Consider the following 20,117-nt stretch of genomic DNA (forward strand, 5'->3'; position numbering starts at 1 on the left):
ACCGCCGGAGCAGATCCAGAAGGCACGGGGGTCCCAGAGTCATCCATGCCCACAAATGATGGAGGGGAGAATGGGAGGTTTACCCACAGCTAACCAGGATGGAGCCGCCTGCCCGGCGGAGCAGCCGTGCTCCCTTCAGGTGTAGGAAGGCAGCACAGCACCGCACCGAGCGAGGCTCCCGGGCTGCTCGCAGCTCCCGGCACCGGCAGAAACCCAGGGGAAGGAGGTGGGGGAGGAAAGCTGGGCGGGTTTGCCAGAGGCTCCCCGAGCCACGAGCACCACCTAAGACAGCGATTCGGCGTGATCCACCAGCGCCAGAGGCGAGGGGCACGGGGAAAGGGAAGGGAAAAGGGCAGCCGGGACCACGAAGCGCCCGAGGGATAACGATGAACCCTCATGGGGAAGGGTGCGAGGGCGTTCGGCGGGCATCCCGCCATCTCCCCGGGCCAGGGGCGGGAAAAACCGCTGAGGACCACTTACTAAAGCCTGCGCAGGTGAGCGGCGGACGGGCAGAGGCCCTCAGGTGTAGCGCCGCGGAACCCCGGGCCCCTTCCCCAGACAATGGGCACGGCGGCGACCCGGATGCAGACCCGCGCCCGCCCGCCCGCGGCGGCCGGTCCCGCTGCCGCGCCTGCGCACCTATCCTCCGCCCGCCCCGCCGCGCATGCGCATAGCGGGAGCGCCTGCACCGCCCGACGTGGAGCCGAGGTGGCGGCAGTGCCCATCCTCCGCCCGGCGCTGGTCGTCACTCTTTTGGATGCGGCGGGGAGTAGGGCTCGGAGTGACTTGGCTAGCACTCGGATCTCCCGTAGGGAGGGACACGGGTAGTCCCAGGAGTCCGAAGCACTTAACACAAAAGTTCCAGTGTGGACCCATTCATTCTCGGGGAGGGGGCGTGTTCAGGGTCTCATTTATTCGGAAAAAACAGTCAAAAATCAGTCTGCTCCCCTCTATGGAAATGAAGCAAAACTGCTTTAATTTAGCCTCTGTTCTCAGAACCAAGTTGGTTGTGGTATTGTCAAGCTCGTTCTATAGGTCCCTGAAGGGGAACTGGAGCCAGGTTGGTGTTGGTCTCTTCTCCCTAGTAATAAGCTATAGAACCAGTGGAAATGGCCTCGAGTTGCAGCAAGGGATGCTTAGGTTGGATATTAGAAGAAACTTCACTGAAAAGATTCTCAAACACGAACAGACTCCCTAGGGAGGTGGTTGAATCTCCATCCCTGGAGGTGTTCAGAAGATGCAGAGATGTCATTCTGAGGGACTTAATTAGATAATGGTTGGACTCAATGATCTGAAAGGTCTTTTCCAACCAAAACAATTACATAGTGCTAGGATTCCTGCAAGCCCTCACATTTGGAAAATCAAAGGAAAAAAAATATCCAGGCATTTTGTTTGACCACATCACCCAAATCCAGGAGCTAAGCAGAAAGCCTAATGGTGAAGGGTGGGCAGCAAAGGAGAGCAATGCAGGGCCACTGCCTTTTCACAGTCCTAACACCTCAGTCGTGAGGGGCACCTCCAGCCCCTGCAAGCACCCAGTGATGCCAGGCCTTTGCATAAAATAACCCACTGCACAAAACCTTCATGGGATGTTTAAAAGGACTGAGGGACTCAGATGGGTTTGGGTGTTTTTCTTCCTCAAACTTGTTTTCATAATTAGAAGGATGACTTCTAAAGAAGGGATGGTCTGGCATAGTGGTATGCCTTCAAGAGCCTGAGAATCAAGAATAGTGCTGAACATAAAAGCTTGCTAAGAATTGTAAGAGCAATATTGAAGATATGTGTTTAATGATGGACAAGTGCAATTAGGATCAAATCAGTTCTACAGTGAAGCATGGAAGAAACAACGTATGTCATGAATAGGGTATATGCCAAGAGCCAGCACTACATTCAGCACAGCTATCCATGTATCACCCATGCGGGCTTTCCTGAGCCAAAACTTCTCTTGGCATTGCAGGTAGTGTGTTATGGGTATACTAGTCATCTTTTTCAAAAATTAGTTGGTGTATGATGTAGTTATGTATCTGAAATACTTTCAGTAATAGCTTTCTGTGTTTCAGATGTTGAATATATTTGAAGGGTAGAAAATTCCAAAGAAAAATGTGAATTCTATGTTCATTCTGTGCTTGAATTTCCTAATTTTCACAGTTAATGTGTTCACACTGGCACCTCCCATTTCCTCCACCAATTTTTGGCTCCATAGAGTAGCCTGACTGCATAATGCTTTCACTACCCAAATATGCTCCTGGCTTATGCAGTCTAGTGTTCCTTTAAAACTCTGACCATCCTTCTGTTCCAATAGGAGTTGCATGTCTTAGCTTTTCACACCTCAAAGGGTTTTTGCCCTTTAACTGGCATCCTTATCCTACTTTCACTCCGCACACAACTTCAGTCTTAACAGGACCAGTAGCAGGGCTCAGATCCCTTGATTTAGACTCTGCAGATCCATGCTGATGCAGGCAGTAACAAGTTCTGTGGAAGCCTATGCCAGACAAGGGACAAGCCCCTGATTGTGTCCCATACATGGTGATTGGCAGGACAACTCAAATCACACATAAGGGGAAGGAAAAGGAAACAGAACCAACCCCAGATTTAGCTTTATGTAGAAGAGCAAATGGTGGGACACAGACATCTTGAAGATGGAGAGTTTTCTGCATTTAACACAAATAAGGGGAGGGGACCACCCTGCAGAGCAGTGGAGGGGCTAGGGAATCCTTTCAACATGAAAATCAAAGCAGATATATGGACTGGCTTTCACTTCAGCCTTTTGGGGCAGCCTGCTATGCTAGGATTATTGCATTTTCTGCTTATACAGTTCTGGCGAGAAGTTAATTAATGGCTGCCCTTGCTCTTCGTCAGCACCTCCCACTGATGAACCACTCCTCCTCTTTTTTTTTTTTTCCCTGCTCCAGAGGGATAGTCACACTTATTTCTGCAAAGAGCATGCATGCATTCTTTGTTATCTTCTGTAGTCAGCTTGTATACTTCCCCCAATTCTGCATCAGAAAAACTTCACATCAATAAAAGGAATACAAAATTTATTCTGGTTCCCTAAACTTCTGAGCACTGCAAACATAGACTCTACCAACAAATCCTATAAGTTTAATAATTAAAAGTAAATAACATATACAGCATCAAAATTAACTAGAGCTACCAATTTATCTTTTGATCACCATTCTTTGGCAATCTCCAGCTATTAAAACATGTTAAAAGAGAAGTCTCTCTGGGTAGATGCTAGCCTCCTTTAGTAGAGTTAGACTGTTTCAAGTAAAGGGAGAAGGGAGAATTCTTGCTCCAACTGAAAGAAACCTTCAGAGAGAATGTTTGATTCCATATTCTGGAAGGCCACTGCCTATCTCAGCATATAATCAAGGATGTTGAAACCTTCAGTTGCCTTTTTGGTTGAAAAAATGAGGTATTACTGGCACACTGCCGAGAGCTGAGCACTTCACTGTTCCATCAAATCAATTGTAAACATTGTCAGGTTAGCACCTTTAAGTACTACCCTCATACACCTAGAAAAATTATCTTAAAATGTCATTTTTAGAGCAAAATTATGAAAAGCTGGAATATGAAAATGTCCTGGTGGCTGCATTACTAACTTACCTAAAAAACTGCCTAGAAATATTTCAGAATATCAGGTCATGTCAAGCACATCACATCTTTCAATTATCTCAGCATTCCAGTGGTTCTTTTCAGACCAAGCCTTCAGTGCACAGCCTGTTGCAAGAGCACATGCATGAATCTCCATTTCAGTGCTGCTCTTCAGCTGCTGAAGAAAGGTAAAATAATATCTTCTGACTGCAATTTAGCCATTAAAAAAAAATTAAAAAAGGAATCTTTGCTGGGGTTCTCTAAAGATCATTGTAGAAGGAATAACAAAATAGCAAGTCAGCAGAGAATACAGTCACACTCATGCCAATGGTATCCTGGCCTGCATCAGGAACAGTGTGGCCAGCAGGAGCAGGAAGGTCATTCTGCCCCTGTACACTGCACTGGTTAGGCCACACCTCGAGTACTGTGTCCAGTTCTGGGCCCCTCAGTTTAGGAAGGATGTTGACTTGCTGGAACGAGTCCAGAGAAGAGCAACAAAGTTGGTGAGGGGTTTGGAACACAAGCCCTATGAGGAGAGACTGAGGGAGCTGGGGTTGCTCAGCCTGGAGAAGAGGAGACTCAGGGGTGACCTTATCACTCTCTACAACTACCTGAAGGGAGGTTGTAGACAGGCGGATGATGGTCTCTTCTCCCAGGCAGCCAGCACCAGAACAAGAGGACATAGTCTCAGGCTGCGCCAGGGGAGGTTCAGGTTGGATATTAGGAAGAAGTTCTATACAGAAAGAGTGATTGCCCATTGGAATGGGCTGCCTAGGGAGGTGGTGGAGTCGCCGTCATTGGAGGTGTTCAGGAGGAGACTTGACGAGGTGCTTGGTGCCATGGGTTAGCTGTTTGGGTGGGTTGGATTGGTTGATGGGTTGGACGCGATAATCTTGAAGGTCTCTTCCAACCTGGTTTGGTTTATTCTAAATAAAGGTTTATTCTAAACTTAAAAATATCATTCTGAGTTTAATGGAAGTGTTGTTTTCAAAGAAAGAAATGGAATAACACAACTTTTCCTCACCTAGGGAATAAACTCAAAGTATATTTTTAATTCATCCATCAACTGTGTATAGACAAATAAAAGTATGAAATCTTGTTGTTTGGTTTTTTGGTTTGGTTTTTTTTTTGCCTGTCAGTGAGCAGACAATTAAAGCCATGACCCTACCTGTCTGAATCCAAACAGCAAACTCTTTTTTTGTCCATCAAAACACCACTATCTGTAGTAGGGAGACTGACCTCCTCAAATATCTTTCTGAAGAGCTTTCACTCTTTAACTGTGCCATTACAGCAAGCACTTTACTCAGTGATCTTTGCTCTTTTGTCTAGTACTACATGGTAAAATAGAAAAAGACAGAATCGGATGTCCTTGCTGTTTCAAACTACAAAGGGAGGAAATTCAGTATCAGTAGCCTCAGAAGAGTAAGACTTTGAAATAATAAACTGCAGACTGCTGCAAGGTCTAACACAGCCAAATGCTGCCAGGGAATGTTCCCAGCAGATATTAAGATATTTCTTTCACTCTTTAGCCTATGTGTTGCTGTAGTCCATTAATTGTGGGTTGTTGATTTGGGTTTCTGTTTTTTTTGTTTCATTTATTTCATGATACATGTTGTAAAAGAGTGTTGTAATAGACCTTCAATAGCAGAGCTTTCTGAAGAAACAGATAAAGATTGCAAAGATTGAGAAATATTAGAATTAGGGCTATCTATATCTTTAGTTCTGTGTGAATTGTCATGCTGAGTAATCTGTGTCGTTTTTGGGATTAGGCATAGATGGGCTCTACTCACTCTCTTACTTACGGACACAGGATGCAGGTGTTAGACCCAAGGATTAGGAAAGATGGATTGATGTATTTCTGTTGCAGTCAGTTCCTATGTAAGGTACCTGTGTTCATATGGATGCTCACAGGTGGCAGACTCCTGACTTCCATGCCCTCTCTTCCCCATTCTGTTAAAGTTCCAGTCCTACCACTCTCTAACCAAACATTTTAACTTTAGAAAAACATGTCATTTTTTAGAATTTTCTCCGTTCAAACCTGACAGAGATAAAAGAAATCTTCCCACCTTTACCCTTACTCTATATGCCTACACCTCCTTTTCAGCCACTGTGAGACCTTTCCCTGTCATTCATGCCCATACAGTGGACATCATGCTCAACTTAGACCTTGCTGCAGATCCTGCAACTGAAGTCATGTCTGAAAGATTCAATGCAAAAAACACCCAAGCTGCAGGTTTCTTATCTGCCATGTCAGCTACAGTTCTTGTCTGGGCTCATCTGCCTAGGTCTGCCATAATTTAATTTACATCACTATTCCTTCCTCTGGTTTTAAAATATGCAATTCTAATGTTGCCATATCTACTGTAATGATTCATCTCAGTTTCTACCATCTTCCTTTTCCATTTTTATCCCTCCAGTGAATTCACCTCTGCTGCATTAGGCATAAATTTCTCGGGTTTGATTTCAATCCTTTCACAGATTGCTCTTTCTTTCATCTGTACAGATGACATTTGTCAAATTTGTATTGTATTGTATTAAATTGTATTGTATTAAATACAGTATTGTTCTCTGTTACATTTACAGACAAACTTGTGGGGGTTTTGTTGATTTGGGTTTGTTTTGTGTTTTTTTTTCTCAGACATCCTTCATACTTAAAATGTGTTCCATGTAATACCTGCAAATTCAGTTCACTCTTCCTCTCAAAATACTCTTCCACCACAATGCTCCCAAAAAGTGTTGTAAGATCCAGTGTCTCTGATGTTGCCTCACTTGTGCTTCTCTGCTAGAGCCCTTTTTGGTTTTCTTCTGCACTTGCATTTCTAATCCATTTGGGGCAGACTTAGTATTTCCATTTTGTATTGGTTTTCTATTATTCAGTTCAGGTGTAGCAGAATTTCGAGTCATGATTAAAGCTCCTAAACATAAAAGCTATAGAAAGAATATTAATAATTTTTATCATGTGACTTTCAGATAGTGAGATCATCAAATAACTAAGCCACAGTCTTTTTGTTTGTCAAGTACATAGAATTTGGGCCACTGTATAAAGAAATAAGAATACTTAATAAAGAATTATGAAAGTATTAAACTACAGAGGTGTTTTACTGATTCAGCTTAAGAGTCTATCTAGCCTAAGTGGACTGTCAAAGAAAAGCAGGAATAGAGCAAGTATATATGACGCTATCTCCTGATTTCCCAATTTCCATTTATTTTCAGCTTTGAGAATTTCTTGATTCTGATCTGGTTTGTCCATTTAATAGCCCTCAAAGAATCCATCTTCTAGGAATCCGTCTTCTAAGAATCTTTCTTCTAAGAACTTGTCCATTCTCACTTACAACCCATGTAAAGTCATTTATTATCACAACAGTATTTGGCATGGAATCCCAGAAATCTACTACCTTAGACATGAAAGCAACCTTATTTTGTGTGGTTTGAACCTGGCTCCCACTGTCTTCTGCTATACATCCCAAGTAATCTCTTTCCTAGGCTGAAGAATCCCAGATGACGCAGTCACTTCTGATAGCGTGACTCAGACTTCTATTTCTCCAATGATCCTTCTTTTCCTCCCATGAGTGTTTTCCCGTCTGTATACACAGCCTTTCTGTAATGAGAGGACAGCACTGAGATGCAAATAGTGCCTTTATTCACTTGAACAATAATGCTTTCTTGTTTGTTCTTTAATCCTTTCTAGTAATTTTTCAAAATTTTCCTGGTGCACCACAATCAGTTACCCCTTCCCAGCAATTCTTAGGTGCTTATGCAGACTCCCCAAGCGGGTTTGCCACCCAATAGCTACTATGCTAGCCTGCAAGCCTCACAGGATCGCAAACCTACCCATCTTTACAGGCAGTGACAGATTCTCCCACCAATACAACCTATTTCCTTCCTTACTATTGGAGAAAGAATTTATGTGCAATGAAAGTAAGGAATATCATGCCATTCTTTTTTAATAATCAAGACTTATTCTCACTTAACAAGATATGAAAAATGTGAGCACAAGCCAGTGATTCCCACTGATTTCAGTGGGCTCTGGCACAGGTTTTTAATGATGCTGGCTAATACACTTTTTCCAGATGCAGTCCTTCATCCATCAAACCATTCTGTTGTTCTGAAAAAATCCAGGATGTAAAGAACATCTGCCACAATGAACATAAAAAGCACAGACCTGCTGTTACCAATGGGAAGGATTCTAAGGGCTTTGATTTTTAATTTTTTTTTAAAAGTTAATTAATTTTACAAGAATAATTACTTTGAACATCAGTGCCAATGACCCTTCTCACACAAAGCTTTTCCAATACAATCTTGGTTTGGTCTCACTGAGGACAAAAGATGCTTCAGCTATAGGGACAAAAATCTTTGTGAATTGCTGCACAATAAATTATACTGAAGGAGTTGCTATAGCTTCCTTTTAAATTCTATTTAGTTATTATCTGTAAATGAAAGAAGCTAAGCTGGCCTGGTTTGGGTTTGTATGAAAAATTATAATGAAATAATAAACCCAGTAAGCAATAAAGAAAGGAAATAACTGCTTTTAATGTTCTCTGTTAAATGTAATTGTGACATTTAGGAATGAATTTGCTTCTTTTTCTAATATTATTTCATGGATTAGCACAATATGCAGCAAAGACATGGAAGATGTGTTTCATCATCAAAGATTTTATAGAGGCTAATTTACCTTTTTTTCTTTAATCTGGTTTTGCCAAATTGCACATTTTTTTCTTGAAAAACAGTATTTTAAGAATTTGAAATTATTTATTGCAGAAGGAAAAGCATTGAGTTATAGTAGGGCTCCACTTCATCAAAGCATCTTTATATCTTAAAAAAGAAAAGCAATTGCCAAGACATGTCTTTGTTAAGGTAACCTGCTGGCAGCATATGGCAAAAAGTACTGGCACCTTGCCTGGAAAGTGCAGCAAGAACTGATAGATCTGATCTCATTCTGTGGCTGGGGAGAAAATAGACTTCAGTAAAGGCCAATCTTATGGCCTGTGACCATCTATTGCTTGGCAAGAAACAAAGTTCCTGAAAACAGACAAGGGAAGGTGAACTGATTTGGCAAGTCAAGGATAGACATTTTACATTCCTAAGTGATGGCAGAGCCCCCAGAACTGTCCCTGTCAGGGCTGGACCTTTAGAAGTCTCTGTGTAATTTGTTTCATTGGTTTATATAATGTTTTATGTGATACTGTAAAATAAATATTCCAGAGTATAAATGCTTAAGAAATAATAGTGCAAATGTAGTATTTTACAGGTCAGTCTCAATGTAAGCGTTGAGAACTGGGATGAAATCCTGCAGCTGCAGGCATTTTGAAAAAGCAGATTTTCTTCCATACTGTCATACTGCTGAGCCAGATATTTAGAGTCATGACATAGTCCATGTGAAAAGATAAACACTGACTTTAAAAAATGTATCTATTATTTCTACATTATTCAAAAGCTAGCTTGGCAGTACTCAGTTCTGGAGGATTTAGTGGTAGTGGGTAGGGAAGGAATCTACTGTAATTGTGATGGTTCATAAACCAGAGATCCTCAAGAGACTTGAACATCTCCAATTCCATTCCAGCAATGAGCTGGAATTGATCCAGAGAAAACTTTTTGGTTTGTCTCTTTTGCACAGCCCTATGTGAACTGGCGTTGGCCAAGAGTAGCCAAGGGCAAAGGACAGATAAAACTGTCTCTCTGAGCAGCACTTTTGGCTTACTCTGAATTAAAATGACTGTATAACCTTGGTCCTAGTGATTCACTGCATCCTTTACTGTTCCATGTAATAAAACCATACCTCTCCGTGTTCTCATTATTTATTTGTATTCTGTGACACAAACTGACTCTAAAGAAAAAAGATTTGAGGAATCCACAGTGCAGAGTCTTTTCTGTCATCCCTCAAATGACTCTTCTGTCTCTTCCAGATTCCTCAGTCATGAAAGAGGATACCAGCAAACTGATTTAAAAGAGCAATGATCTTGAAAATCATGCTTCCTCCCCTCCCAGATCAAATGGGGCAGTGGAGAAGAAGAAACAGGCAGTAAAAGTTTTCACTGTCCCGATTTGTTTCCTTGGAAGATGCCATGTGGACTACTTCATTTATAACTCACTTCACTGGAATTTTCTGATTTTCAATCACATTATTTTCAGCTTGGCAATTTTTGACCAGATCATTTTACCCTACACTACCCTATACTGAATTAAAGTTTGCTATGGCAGATTGTTATTTTAAAGACTTACTTATTTTCCTTTAAACTAAATTTTTGTTTTAATTAGCAGCGATTCTGCTGTGGCGAGGTTGTGTCAAATGTTACCTCCTATGAGACAGACTTTTTGTCATGAGTATTATTTTTCAGAGCTCCAGCATTTTAAATTATGCTTGCAGAAAATACCAATTTAAAAATTTTATTCATTTCATCCACATCCATTCTGCATTCCATGGAGAAAAGACAAAAGCACTGGGTGCCTAAACGCTTTAGGAGTACTACATGTGTTTGTTATGACAGCTCTTTCACAGGGGTTTCTGTTCTGCTTATGTCATCATACCTAGAGATGGCAGCCTGAAGGAAGTGTTTCTTAAGGGCAAGACCCAGATGAACAGAGACAGCATCAGTGGAGTAAAATCTCCAAGTATACAAGCATGTAAGTTAGTCATTCAAATAGATTAGTGAAAGACAGCAGTTAACTTCTTTGGACCAAGGATGTTCTGAAATAAGCAGGCAAAGAGAACATTCTGTTGTCTTTAATCTGATTCCTTGTGCCACGTAAGATGAAACAGCATTTCACCAAAAAAAGGGAAAGCGTTTTACAAATTGTCTTTGCAATTAAATTTCATAGTTTCATAGTTTCATAGTTTCATTCAGGGTTGGAAGGGACCACAAGGATCATCTAGTTCCAACCCCCCTGCCATGGGCAGGGACACCCCACACTAGATCAGCCTGGACAGAGCCTCATCCAGCCTGCTCTTAAACACCCCCAGGGACGGGGCCTCGACCACCTCCCTGGACAACCCATTCCAGGGTTTCACCACTCTCATGGTGAAGAACCTCCTCCTCACATCCAGCCTGAATCTCCCCACCTCCAGCTTCATTCCATTCCCCCTAGTCCTATCACTACCTGATATCCTGAGAAGTCCTTCCCCTGCCTTCCTGTAGGCCCCCTTCAGATACTGGAAGGCGACAATTAGGTCACCTCGGAGCCTTCTCTTCTGCAGACTGTACAGCCCCAACTCCTTCAGTCTGTCCTCATAGGAGAGGTGCTCCAGCCCTCTGATCATCCTCGTGGCCCTTCTCTGGACACGTTCCAGCACCTCCACATCCCTCTTGTAATAGGGGCTCCAGAACTGGACACAGTACTCCAGGTGGGGTCTCACCAGGGCTGAGTAGAGGGGGAGGATCACCTCCCTCGACCTGCTAGCCACACTTCTCCTGATGCAGCCCAGGATCTGATTGGCTTTGCGGGCTGCAAGTGCACACTGAGAGCTCATGTTGAGCTTTTTGTCCACCAGCACCCCCAAGTCTCTCTCCTCAGGGCTATCCTCCAGCCAGTCACTGCCTAGCCTGTATTTGTGCCTGGGATTGCCTCGACCCAGATGCAGGACCCTGCACTTGCTCTTATTGAACTTCATGAGGTTGGCCTGTGCCCACCTCTCCAGCCTGTCAAGGTCCCTCTGGATGGCCTCCCTTCCCTCCAGCGTGTCTGCTGCACCACACAGCTTGGTGTCATCAGCAAACTTGCTGAGGGTGCACTCAATGCCACTGTCCATGTCCCCCACAAAGATGTTGAATAAGATAGGTCCCAGGACTGATCCCTGAGGGACTCCACTTGTCACTGGCCTCCACTGGGACATGGAGCCATTGACAGCCACTCTTTGGGTGCGGCCATCAAGCCAGTTCCTTATCCATCTAGTGGTCCACCAATCAAACCCATGTGTCACCAGTTTGGAGACCAGGATGTGGTGCGGGACAGTGTCGAAGGCTTTGCTCAGGTCCAGGTAAACGACATCAGTTGCTCGCCCCTCATCTATTAATTTTGTCACCTGCTCATAGAAGGCCACCAGGTTGGTCAGGCAGGATTTGCCCTTGGCAAAGCCATGCTGACTGTTCCCAATCACCTCTTCACTATTCTTTTGAGCGAGTAGTGACTCCAGGAGGATCTGTTCCATGATCTTTCCAGGCACAGAGGTGAGACTGACTGGCCTGTAGTTGCTCTTATGTTCTGCCTGTTCTTAATTTTTTTGATACCTTAGATACAAGAAAAGACATCAAAATATGCTGTAGCTTTCTTCTTCACATAATTTTCACTTCAGTCTAGCCTCACTCAGCTGTTCAAATAAAAGAAGAAATTCCTGCTCAGAAGTCATATTACATGTATATATTTCATGCAATCACACAATGTGAATCTTAGATATGCTGTATACGTCCTTCAAAGGAGAAGGATGGGCTTAGCCACAAATCAAAACCTGTTCTTATCCTTCTCTCATAAACCTAATAATACAATATTCTACCTTTCATTGAAACTGTATTTACAGAAAAGATTATGTGAGAATACTACTTCTTGATACATGGTACATCACACAATTTTTGAGTTAAAACAAGTAAGCACAACTCAAGAGTATCCAAAACAATTACTTTCATGCACTTTTTGATAAAGCTTTTGTGATTAATTAAAGAGTTCAGGGAATAGAAACAAAACACTCACTTTTGTACAAATCTAGATAAATTAATACACAGACAAAAGATGTCATTTCTCAACATTTGTGGCAGATTAGTTAAGAGTACAATGCAGTACTTCAATCTGCACCCAGGCTGAAACATGGTCTATCTCATTTCTGTGAAGTAGAATAAGTACAGGAAATTTAGTGGCCAATACCCAGAAAGGGGGCAAAGTGGGACTGGATTTTATATTCTACAAGAAATTATCTGCATAAAGTACTAATGATTAAGTGAATGTGGTAATTTGAGATACTATAATTGATGATCTTTGAGATCTCTTCCAACCTTGGTCATTCGGTGATTCTGTAAAAAGGCAATGGCTTGCCTATCCAGCATTTGCTTCATTACAACAACCTGGCACTATGCCCTTATGTGCAGATTTTCTTTCTCTACATTCTAATTCAGGAGACAAAGTCAGGAAAAGGTTTAAACCACTGCCAAAGAATCAGTAATTTATCCTCAGTTATAAATTCCACTGTGTGCAGAATCAGGCGGCTGACAAAACCGATCAGTCCTTGCAGCATCTACATCATAGCCCTTGTAGGAAGAACCTGAACCCCAAGACTAATCTTTTTGCACAGTGGGAACCATGTGAGGATACCAAGAAAAATATATTATTAGATGTATTAGATGTTCTGTACAAGCTGCTCAGGTCTTACCAGGATACTGCAGGTATTTTAGGTTTTCTCTGAAGGGTAATGAAAACATGAGGTTTAGCCAGTAACACTTTCTGAAATGCAAGTGAAGTCTGTCCTTGTGCATCAGCTTGTATCTCCAGAGATTTTGGCAAGGGCCATGAACAACATCCTGAAAGAGGGATTTATTCTATCTCTTCTTTAGATTGCTTCTTGAAGCCACCTGTATCTTTCTACCCATTTCAGAAAGGAAACTTGCTTAAACTAACCCCCTAACTTCTGCATTCCTGAAGTTGTGTGAGATGTATTGCCCCTACAGAACTGCCATTCACTGAAATACAATCCAAACATGCTCCACATTCATGCTTTTCAGATGGCTCTGTGTTACCTAACAGGGTCAGCATCTGCAAGATAATTCAGACTCCTAAAGCAATCAATAGTAGTTCTGTCACCTGGTAACAGCAGCTGTATTGACGTGTCCCTTCTCACTGGGATGCATAAAACATAGTGGATTTCTAAACTACCTGCAAAACATTCTTGTGCAATTTCTACTCAGTAAACCTTTCTACTTTGCAAAAATAAACCTTCCTCTAAAAACTACATCAGAAATGAGAAGAAAATAATGTTTTCTCTGGAAAGTGCATGAATGACATGCTCACTTCCAAAACCTGCTCATATCCGTCTTGTTCATAAATCACCAGAATACATCTTTACCTTTTCGATAAAGAAAACTAGAGCATACAACTCATGTTAGAAGACAGATGAGATTCTCTCCTGCCTAGGTTTGTGGAAAATATCTTGATCAGAATTATGTCTCATCCTGTCCTCTAAAGGCTCCATCACTATCTTAAATGAGAACAAATTTTGGCTTAAGATTTGGGAGCCTTATTATTTTCTGTAAATCGTATTTCCATTAATATACTAATATTCTCCATTAAAGGGAAAAAAAAAACAACAACAGAGAAAAATAAATTAGAACACAGAATCTATTTATACTTCTCTGTGTAATCCTTTGTTGGCTCAGCTTGAGCAGATAATACTTTAGAGAGGCAAAAACCCTTTTAGAGCTTAAGACTGGCCACTTCTGTGAAAGACAGCAAAAATGCTTTTATAAATATATGACAAAAGGAAGGGCAAGGACAATCTCCACTCCTTAGTGGACATGGAGGGGAATATTGTAACTAAAGATGAGGAAAAGGCAGAGGTACTTAACACATTCTTTGCCTCAATTTTTACTAGCAAGATAGAATAGGTTGTCTTCCCAGCAGCTGCCCTCCTGAGCTGGCAGATGGAGTCAGGGAGTAGTTTCCCTGTAATCCAGGAGGAAGCAGTTAGAGACCTAGCTCAGCCACTTGGATCCCCACAAGTCCACGGGATCGGATGGGATCCATCCTAAGGTGCCGAGAGAGCTGGCAGATGAACTGGCCAAGCCGCTCTCCATTGTTTACCACCAGTCTTGGCTCACTGGAGAGGTCCCAGATGAGTGGGAGCTGGCCAACATGATGCCCATCCACAAAAAGGCCGGAAGAAGGAACAGTACAAGTTTCTGAGCATAGTCAACTGCAAGCATGTTTTGCTTGTCCGTGGTTGTATGTTAGCCAGATTGAACTGGCTCTGGCAAAATAAAAAAAGGTTGCATTATGGAAGAATAAGCAAGTAATATGATAGGTTTTTTTTTTCCTGACATTATGAAAGGGACAATTTTAGACAACTCTTGCAAATAAGCAGAATCCAGTCTGTGGTACCACTAAGTGCAATAAAAAAACATTTGCTCCAATGCATTTATTCTTTGCCATTGCTTTTTAATTCAAAATTTTACTTTGCTACACGTCCACAGAAGCCACTTGCACTCATGTGAAGTTATTCTGCTTCTAGGAAAGGGCCTCTTAGACTAATAGCATGCTGATCTTCAACCTAAAAATCAATTTAACCATTAGATGCAAACTTTCCCTTTGAGTTAGTGAAATAAATCATACATCAAATCGGCTGGTGTTCCTACCCAAAGGTAGGCACCAGGCTCCCAATTCTGTAGGTGATGACATACAGCAATGAAGACAAAACTCCTAGGGCAGCACTTGCACTCAATATTATGTAGTACTTGGTCCTGCTGCTTGTAATTACCTGGCACGAAAAATGAATCCAGCCCAACCTTGCTCAAAATACATACTTTGTCATTACAAACCTCACCACCAAAGGTAGCTTTTCACTATGATTCTATGTTACATTTCAAAACCAAAGTTCCCTCTTAATGCTGCGTATATGCCCAACTTTTATCACCCTAATTGTAGCAAAAAAATTGGAAGCTTTATGTCACTCTTTTTCTCTTTTGCAGGACAACTAAACTGTCGTCTCAACTTTATGCCACCCGCTGAGGTTTTAGCCCGGGTGCCTGCAGACACACCTGTACAGCGAGGTTTGCCTCCTAGCCTCCTAGAGAAGACAAAGGCGGCGGTAGGCCTGTGCCCCGACACGCCGCCGCACACCTCCAGAACTGTGCCATTGCCACCGAGCAGCCAACAGGCGCCTTTCGGGAAGGGGGAAGGCTGCGGCGGCTTCTGGCCCCTGCTTGCGTGGCGGAGGCTCGACGGCAGTACGAGACAAGGAGCAGCCCTCAGCAACTGCCTGTTGGAGAGCCCTCAAGCTGCGCCAAGCTGCTCCATGTCCGCACGCTCTGCCCGCCGCACCACCCCCTACCCTCAGCGCTGGCTGTGCCCGCGCGGCTCTCAGCGGCGGGCGGGGCGAGGCAGCGTTGGTGCTTTTCGGCTGCCCGCCTCGGAGCGGGTTAGGGGTGCCCCCGCAGGTGCCTGCTCTGCGAGCCGGTGCTGCCAGCTAACCGCCCGGGGGCCGTGCTGCCGCCGGAGCTGCGAAGCCCCAGGAGCTCCGTGGTGGCGGCACGGGACACCGCGGCGTGGCGCCGGGTCGGGTTGCCGCGGCGGAAGGCGGACAGGCAAACGCCGGAGCTGCTACATCCGGGCTGCGGCGGCGGCGGGCACCTGCCAGGCAGGGGGCCTCGGTGACATTGGGCCTTGGCAGCTGAACGGGGAGGACGGCTCCGGAGCCTTGTAGAGAGTGAAACCTTCGGCTGTGCCCGCTGCAGCCATGTTTCGCGTTATACTCACCCACGCCAAGAAACACCCCAGCGTGAGTACCCGGCGGCAGTGCTCTGTCTGCAGGGGCACCTCGGCTTCAGCGGCCGCCGCCCTCTCCCTGCGCTCTCCCCTGCTGGCAGTCGTAGTCCCCGGCCCCGCTGGTCGCCCCGCTGGTCGCCCCACTCCTCGGTCTTCCGTCTCCTTTCCCTTTGGATGGGAAAGGGGCCCACCTTCCCCTCGGGTGCGCCGGGGCTGACGGCATGTGGGCAGATCAGGGCTGGTCGCCGAGACATGGTCAGGTCCCCTTTCTCCTCTAGTACCTGTGTGCCTTTTCTCATGCTGCAGCAGCAAGGCTCAAGGTAGCTCTACATTCTTTCTCATCTCTTTTCTTACACCCCCTCGCTCCCACTGTTATTATTAGTGGTACAGATGGTGTGGGCTCTCTTAGGCAGTGGAAGGACTCATGCTTGTTGGGCTGTTAAGCATGTAGCAGTATTGTTTTTATGTCTGTCTCTTCCTAGCGGCTTAGTAGCTCTCTGACGCCAGGAGTGTCCAGTAACACGAGGAGATTATGTCAGGGCTTTAGAGGACAGTGTGTTATGGTTCAGTGTGTAAGCTTGTTCTTTAGGTTGTCACTGTTTTTGTCCAAAATTCATGTAATAACGCCATTTTCCTATATTGTGGTATGATATTTTCGTTATTGTTGTAGTTGATCCCTCTATTTGTGATCATTGGATCTGGAGGCATTGGTGCAGGCCTATATCTCATGCGCTTGGCAATGTTCAACCCTGATGTCTGGTATGTATAAAATCATTCACAGTGCATATGTTAAAGGAAACTTCACTGCCTTGATCTTTATGTTTCTGGAATCCTTTAGCGTCATGCTCCAATAGTACCAGCATTAATTGTGTGGATGTTTCCTTGATTTGGAGATTTGTTTCTTTACTGCATGATACTTAGAGACTGCTGATAGAATAGGATAGAATAAACCAGGTTGGAAGAGACCTTCAAGATCATCGTGTCCAACCCATTAACCAATCCAACCCACCTAAACAACTAAACCATGGCACCAAGCACCCCATCAAGTCTCCTCCTGAACACCTCCAGTGATGGTGACTCCACCACCTCCCCGGGCAGCCCATTCCAATGGGCAATCACTCTCTCTGTATAGAACTTCTTCCTAACATCCAACCTAGACCTCCCCTGGTGCAGCCTGAGACTGTGTCCTCTGGTGCTGGTTGCCTGGGAGAAGAGACCAACATCTGCTTGTCTACAACCTCCCTTCAGGTAGTTGTAGAGAGCAATAAGGTCACCCCTGAGTCTCCTCTCCAGGCTAAAATGATGGAGGACTGTGTCATTTTCTGTGGAAAAGTACTTGGTTGAGTGATTGTCCATGGTCTGATAACCATAAAACGCACACAGATTTTATTTATTTTGAAGGTACTGTCGTTATCTTAAGTTCTCATATCTTGTGTTTCTCTCAATAGCTGGGACAAGAAAAACAATCCAGAACCTTGGCAGAAATTGGCTCCCAGTGACCAGTACAAGGTAAAATGAAAAATACAGATTTTTAAGAAATATAATCTCAAATGGGGAGCCTGCTGCTTTAGGGCATTTGAAAGAGTGATGGGTTACCTCTGCTGTGCAACAGCTCTGTTTCTAGAACACAAGAGAGGCATGAGCTTAAGATTTAAAATACTGCTAGAGTTGCTTGATACTGGGGTGAAAAGAGACAATACAGAAGTAGTCACATGTATTATATTCAAAGAAAAAGAAATTACCTGTGGGGGTAAGACTACCTCATAATAGAAATGAACTATGTGGAGGACAAAACCTCACTTGAGCTCTGAACTACAGAAACTGTTGGCTTTGCTCATGAGAAGCAAAGCACGACAATGTCAGTGTTTAACATAAACAGTGGTCAGTTCCACAGCTTGCTTGAAAGTTGTCTGTAAGTAATGATGCTACAGAAGTGTTCTTTGAGCAAAATTCCAGTTACTTCATTAATAAAAAAGCCTGAAAATGTGTGTAAAACGTTTGGTAGTTTACAGAAATCAGATGTATGAAGTGATGCTTTATTTATTCTTGTTAAGAATATATTAAAATTACTTTCAAACAACCAAAAAAAGCAAGCCTGTTGCATTCTCAAAGCTAATGCCTGTTTAATACCATGTCTTCTTATTGTAATCATTGAAATAAGCCTAACCCCCCCACACACCAAAACAAAATACTTCGCATTTCCCTTGAAGGTCCAAGGAAGAATATCATACTGTGTTTTCTTTGCTGCTTCTGGAATGTTGCTGTTTCTTAAGCATCTAAAAGAGACAAATTCAACATAGTGCGCAGCACAAATTCTTCCAGAGTGCATGCCTTGTGTAGCATTCCCCTTCTGTCTTAGCATGAAAACACAAGCTCAGGCTTTACCATATTTGGGTGTGTGTATCATTGGGGATTCTTCTTTTGCCAGCTCTGCACTGTGGGAAATGGAAAGGCAGATACTCTAAAATGGGGATGACTTTAATGAAAAACTCTTGATACCAGAAGTTTCAGCCTCTGAGGGAATCATTTTTCTTTTTTATACTTCTCTTTGTAATATCAGCTTCCTCAGTGTTCCTAAGGAGAGGAGTTGAAGACCTGACTCCTGAAGACTCCTCTGTGTAGGAGTCACACAGAAAGATGTAGTCTGAATGTGTTGTAGGCTGCTTTGTTTCCTCTGAGGAAGTTAAAAAATAAAAGTAAAACTTGGGCATAAGTAAAAGTAATCAAGCTAATAGCTATTTTTTATTTTAGTCTTAAAGGAAAACAATAGCATCTCATGCTTGCTGTCATGTCAGGTTGGGATGCCAAAATAGCTTTTAGTCTGTTAGTTCATTGTTGTCCGTGACTATTTGGGCTGTTAAGAATTGCTCATAACAGGATCCAGCTTTATTAATACAAACTGTGTGAAAGGCTCTATTGTTATTTTCCTTCCTTTTTGTTCCCATGTGACAATAGCTGTTCACCTATGCCAGGCTTTCTGCCACTTGGCAAGCTTGGGTGTTGGCCTTTGGTATACAGAAGCACGTGGATTTGGGGGAGAAAAAGGATAAACTCAGCAGTACTACTCTGGGGTTTAAAGAGAAGACGTCATGGGTTTTTCTCTAGTTGTAGACATGACCATGGCAGACCTTCTAATACTGTATGTAGGGTGGAGATAATAGAAAGCTAGTGCCCTTATATTTATTTGTTACTCTCTAATGTACAGACAAGCTTATTTCAGTTTTTTGATGAGTTCAAAGTTTTTAGTAAATTTAATGAAAAATTAATATTCAGGCTTCTTACTAATTTTTTCCCTCCCTCTCCTAGTTCTACTCAGTTAATGTAGACTACAGCAAATTTAAAAAGGATCGTCCTGACTTCTGAACACCACACTCATCTCCCTAAGCTGCACAGAAGGTCTTCCGGAAGCCGTCCGTACAATTGTCATGCTTACTCATCCAGGAAATAATCCAACTTGCCTCACGCTGCACTTGGGCATGTGTTTGGAAGTGTTTTGATGAGGCTTAATAAACGTTTGAAACTTGGAAGTGTCTGTTCTTTAGTTTTGCAAAATGAGAATATCCTCCTGTAAAGTTTGTTGTATCACAGTCAAAAAGTAAGCTAAAGACAAATCATGTTTCCTCGACAAGGAAGCGAAGTTGTCTTGACCGATTTTACAGCTAGAAAAATAATTGCTTATTCATGCAGTATTCCAGCCTACAAGGACTTGAAAGCTTGTATTTATGTGTGTGTATATATATTTTCTTATTGCCCCTGAATTTCTCATTTTAAGAAATTTTGATAGCAGACAAGTCCATGCTATCAAGTCCTGGTCCAGCAGGAAGGCAACAGACATTACCGTATGTTGTTGGAGGGAATCAAAAAATCCACATAAACCCCAGAAAAGACCAAGCCCTCTGCAAAAGTCTTGATTTCTTTCTCTCATATTATTTTTTTTTAAGTCATAAGCAGTTTGTTAATAAGGCTGTGTACAACTTAAGGAAGTATGTAATATAAAATTAGAATAGAAGAGAATAAACCAGGTTGGAAGAGATCGTTGTGTCTAACCCATCAACCAATCCAACCCA

General features: G+C 43.0%; 2 protein-coding genes across 7 annotated transcripts in view; one reads left to right on the top strand and one right to left on the bottom strand.

Moving 5' to 3' along the window:
- PHF14 (PHD finger protein 14) overlaps positions 1 to 643 on the bottom strand; it is a 156,663-nt gene extending 156,020 nt beyond the window's left edge. For all 6 annotated transcript variants that reach the window (XM_068152523.1, XM_068152524.1, XM_068152528.1 and 3 more), the window contains exon 1: positions 481 to 643. In XM_068152523.1, coding sequence (XP_068008624.1) covers position 481 — 1 coding nt within the window. In that variant the 5' untranslated portion in view covers positions 482 to 643. The remainder of the gene's footprint in view (positions 1 to 480) is intronic.
- Positions 644 to 15,930: 15,287 nt separating this feature from the next.
- NDUFA4 (NDUFA4 mitochondrial complex associated) lies at positions 15,931 to 19,577 on the top strand. Its single transcript, XM_068152530.1, has 4 exons — positions 15,931 to 16,063; positions 16,721 to 16,809; positions 17,499 to 17,559; positions 19,357 to 19,577. Exons 1-4 carry the CDS (start codon positions 16,022 to 16,024, stop codon positions 19,411 to 19,413), a joined length of 249 nt encoding a protein of 82 aa, XP_068008631.1. The 5' UTR covers positions 15,931 to 16,021; the 3' UTR covers positions 19,414 to 19,577.
- The last annotated feature ends 540 nt before the right edge of the window (positions 19,578 to 20,117 follow it).

This window comes from Melanerpes formicivorus, unplaced genomic scaffold, assembly GCF_026170545.1.
Source record: "Melanerpes formicivorus ecotype bairdi unplaced genomic scaffold, bMelFor1.0.p_v2 SCAF_23, whole genome shotgun sequence".
Lineage (NCBI taxonomy): Eukaryota > Metazoa > Chordata > Aves > Piciformes > Picidae > Melanerpes > Melanerpes formicivorus.

What these genes read in the sequence shown, in the direction of transcription:
- NDUFA4 (XM_068152530.1), top strand. Translation starts at nt 16,022, where the DNA reads ATGTTTCGCGTTATACTCACCCACGCCAAGAAACACCCCAGC. An exon ending in ACGCCAAGAAACACCCCAGC is followed by an intron (nt 16,064 to 16,720) that starts GTGAGTACCCGG and finishes TTATTGTTGTAG; the next exon opens with TTGATCCCTCTATTTGTGAT. An exon ending in ATGTTCAACCCTGATGTCTG is followed by an intron (nt 16,810 to 17,498) that starts GTATGTATAAAA and finishes TTCTCTCAATAG; the next exon opens with CTGGGACAAGAAAAACAATC.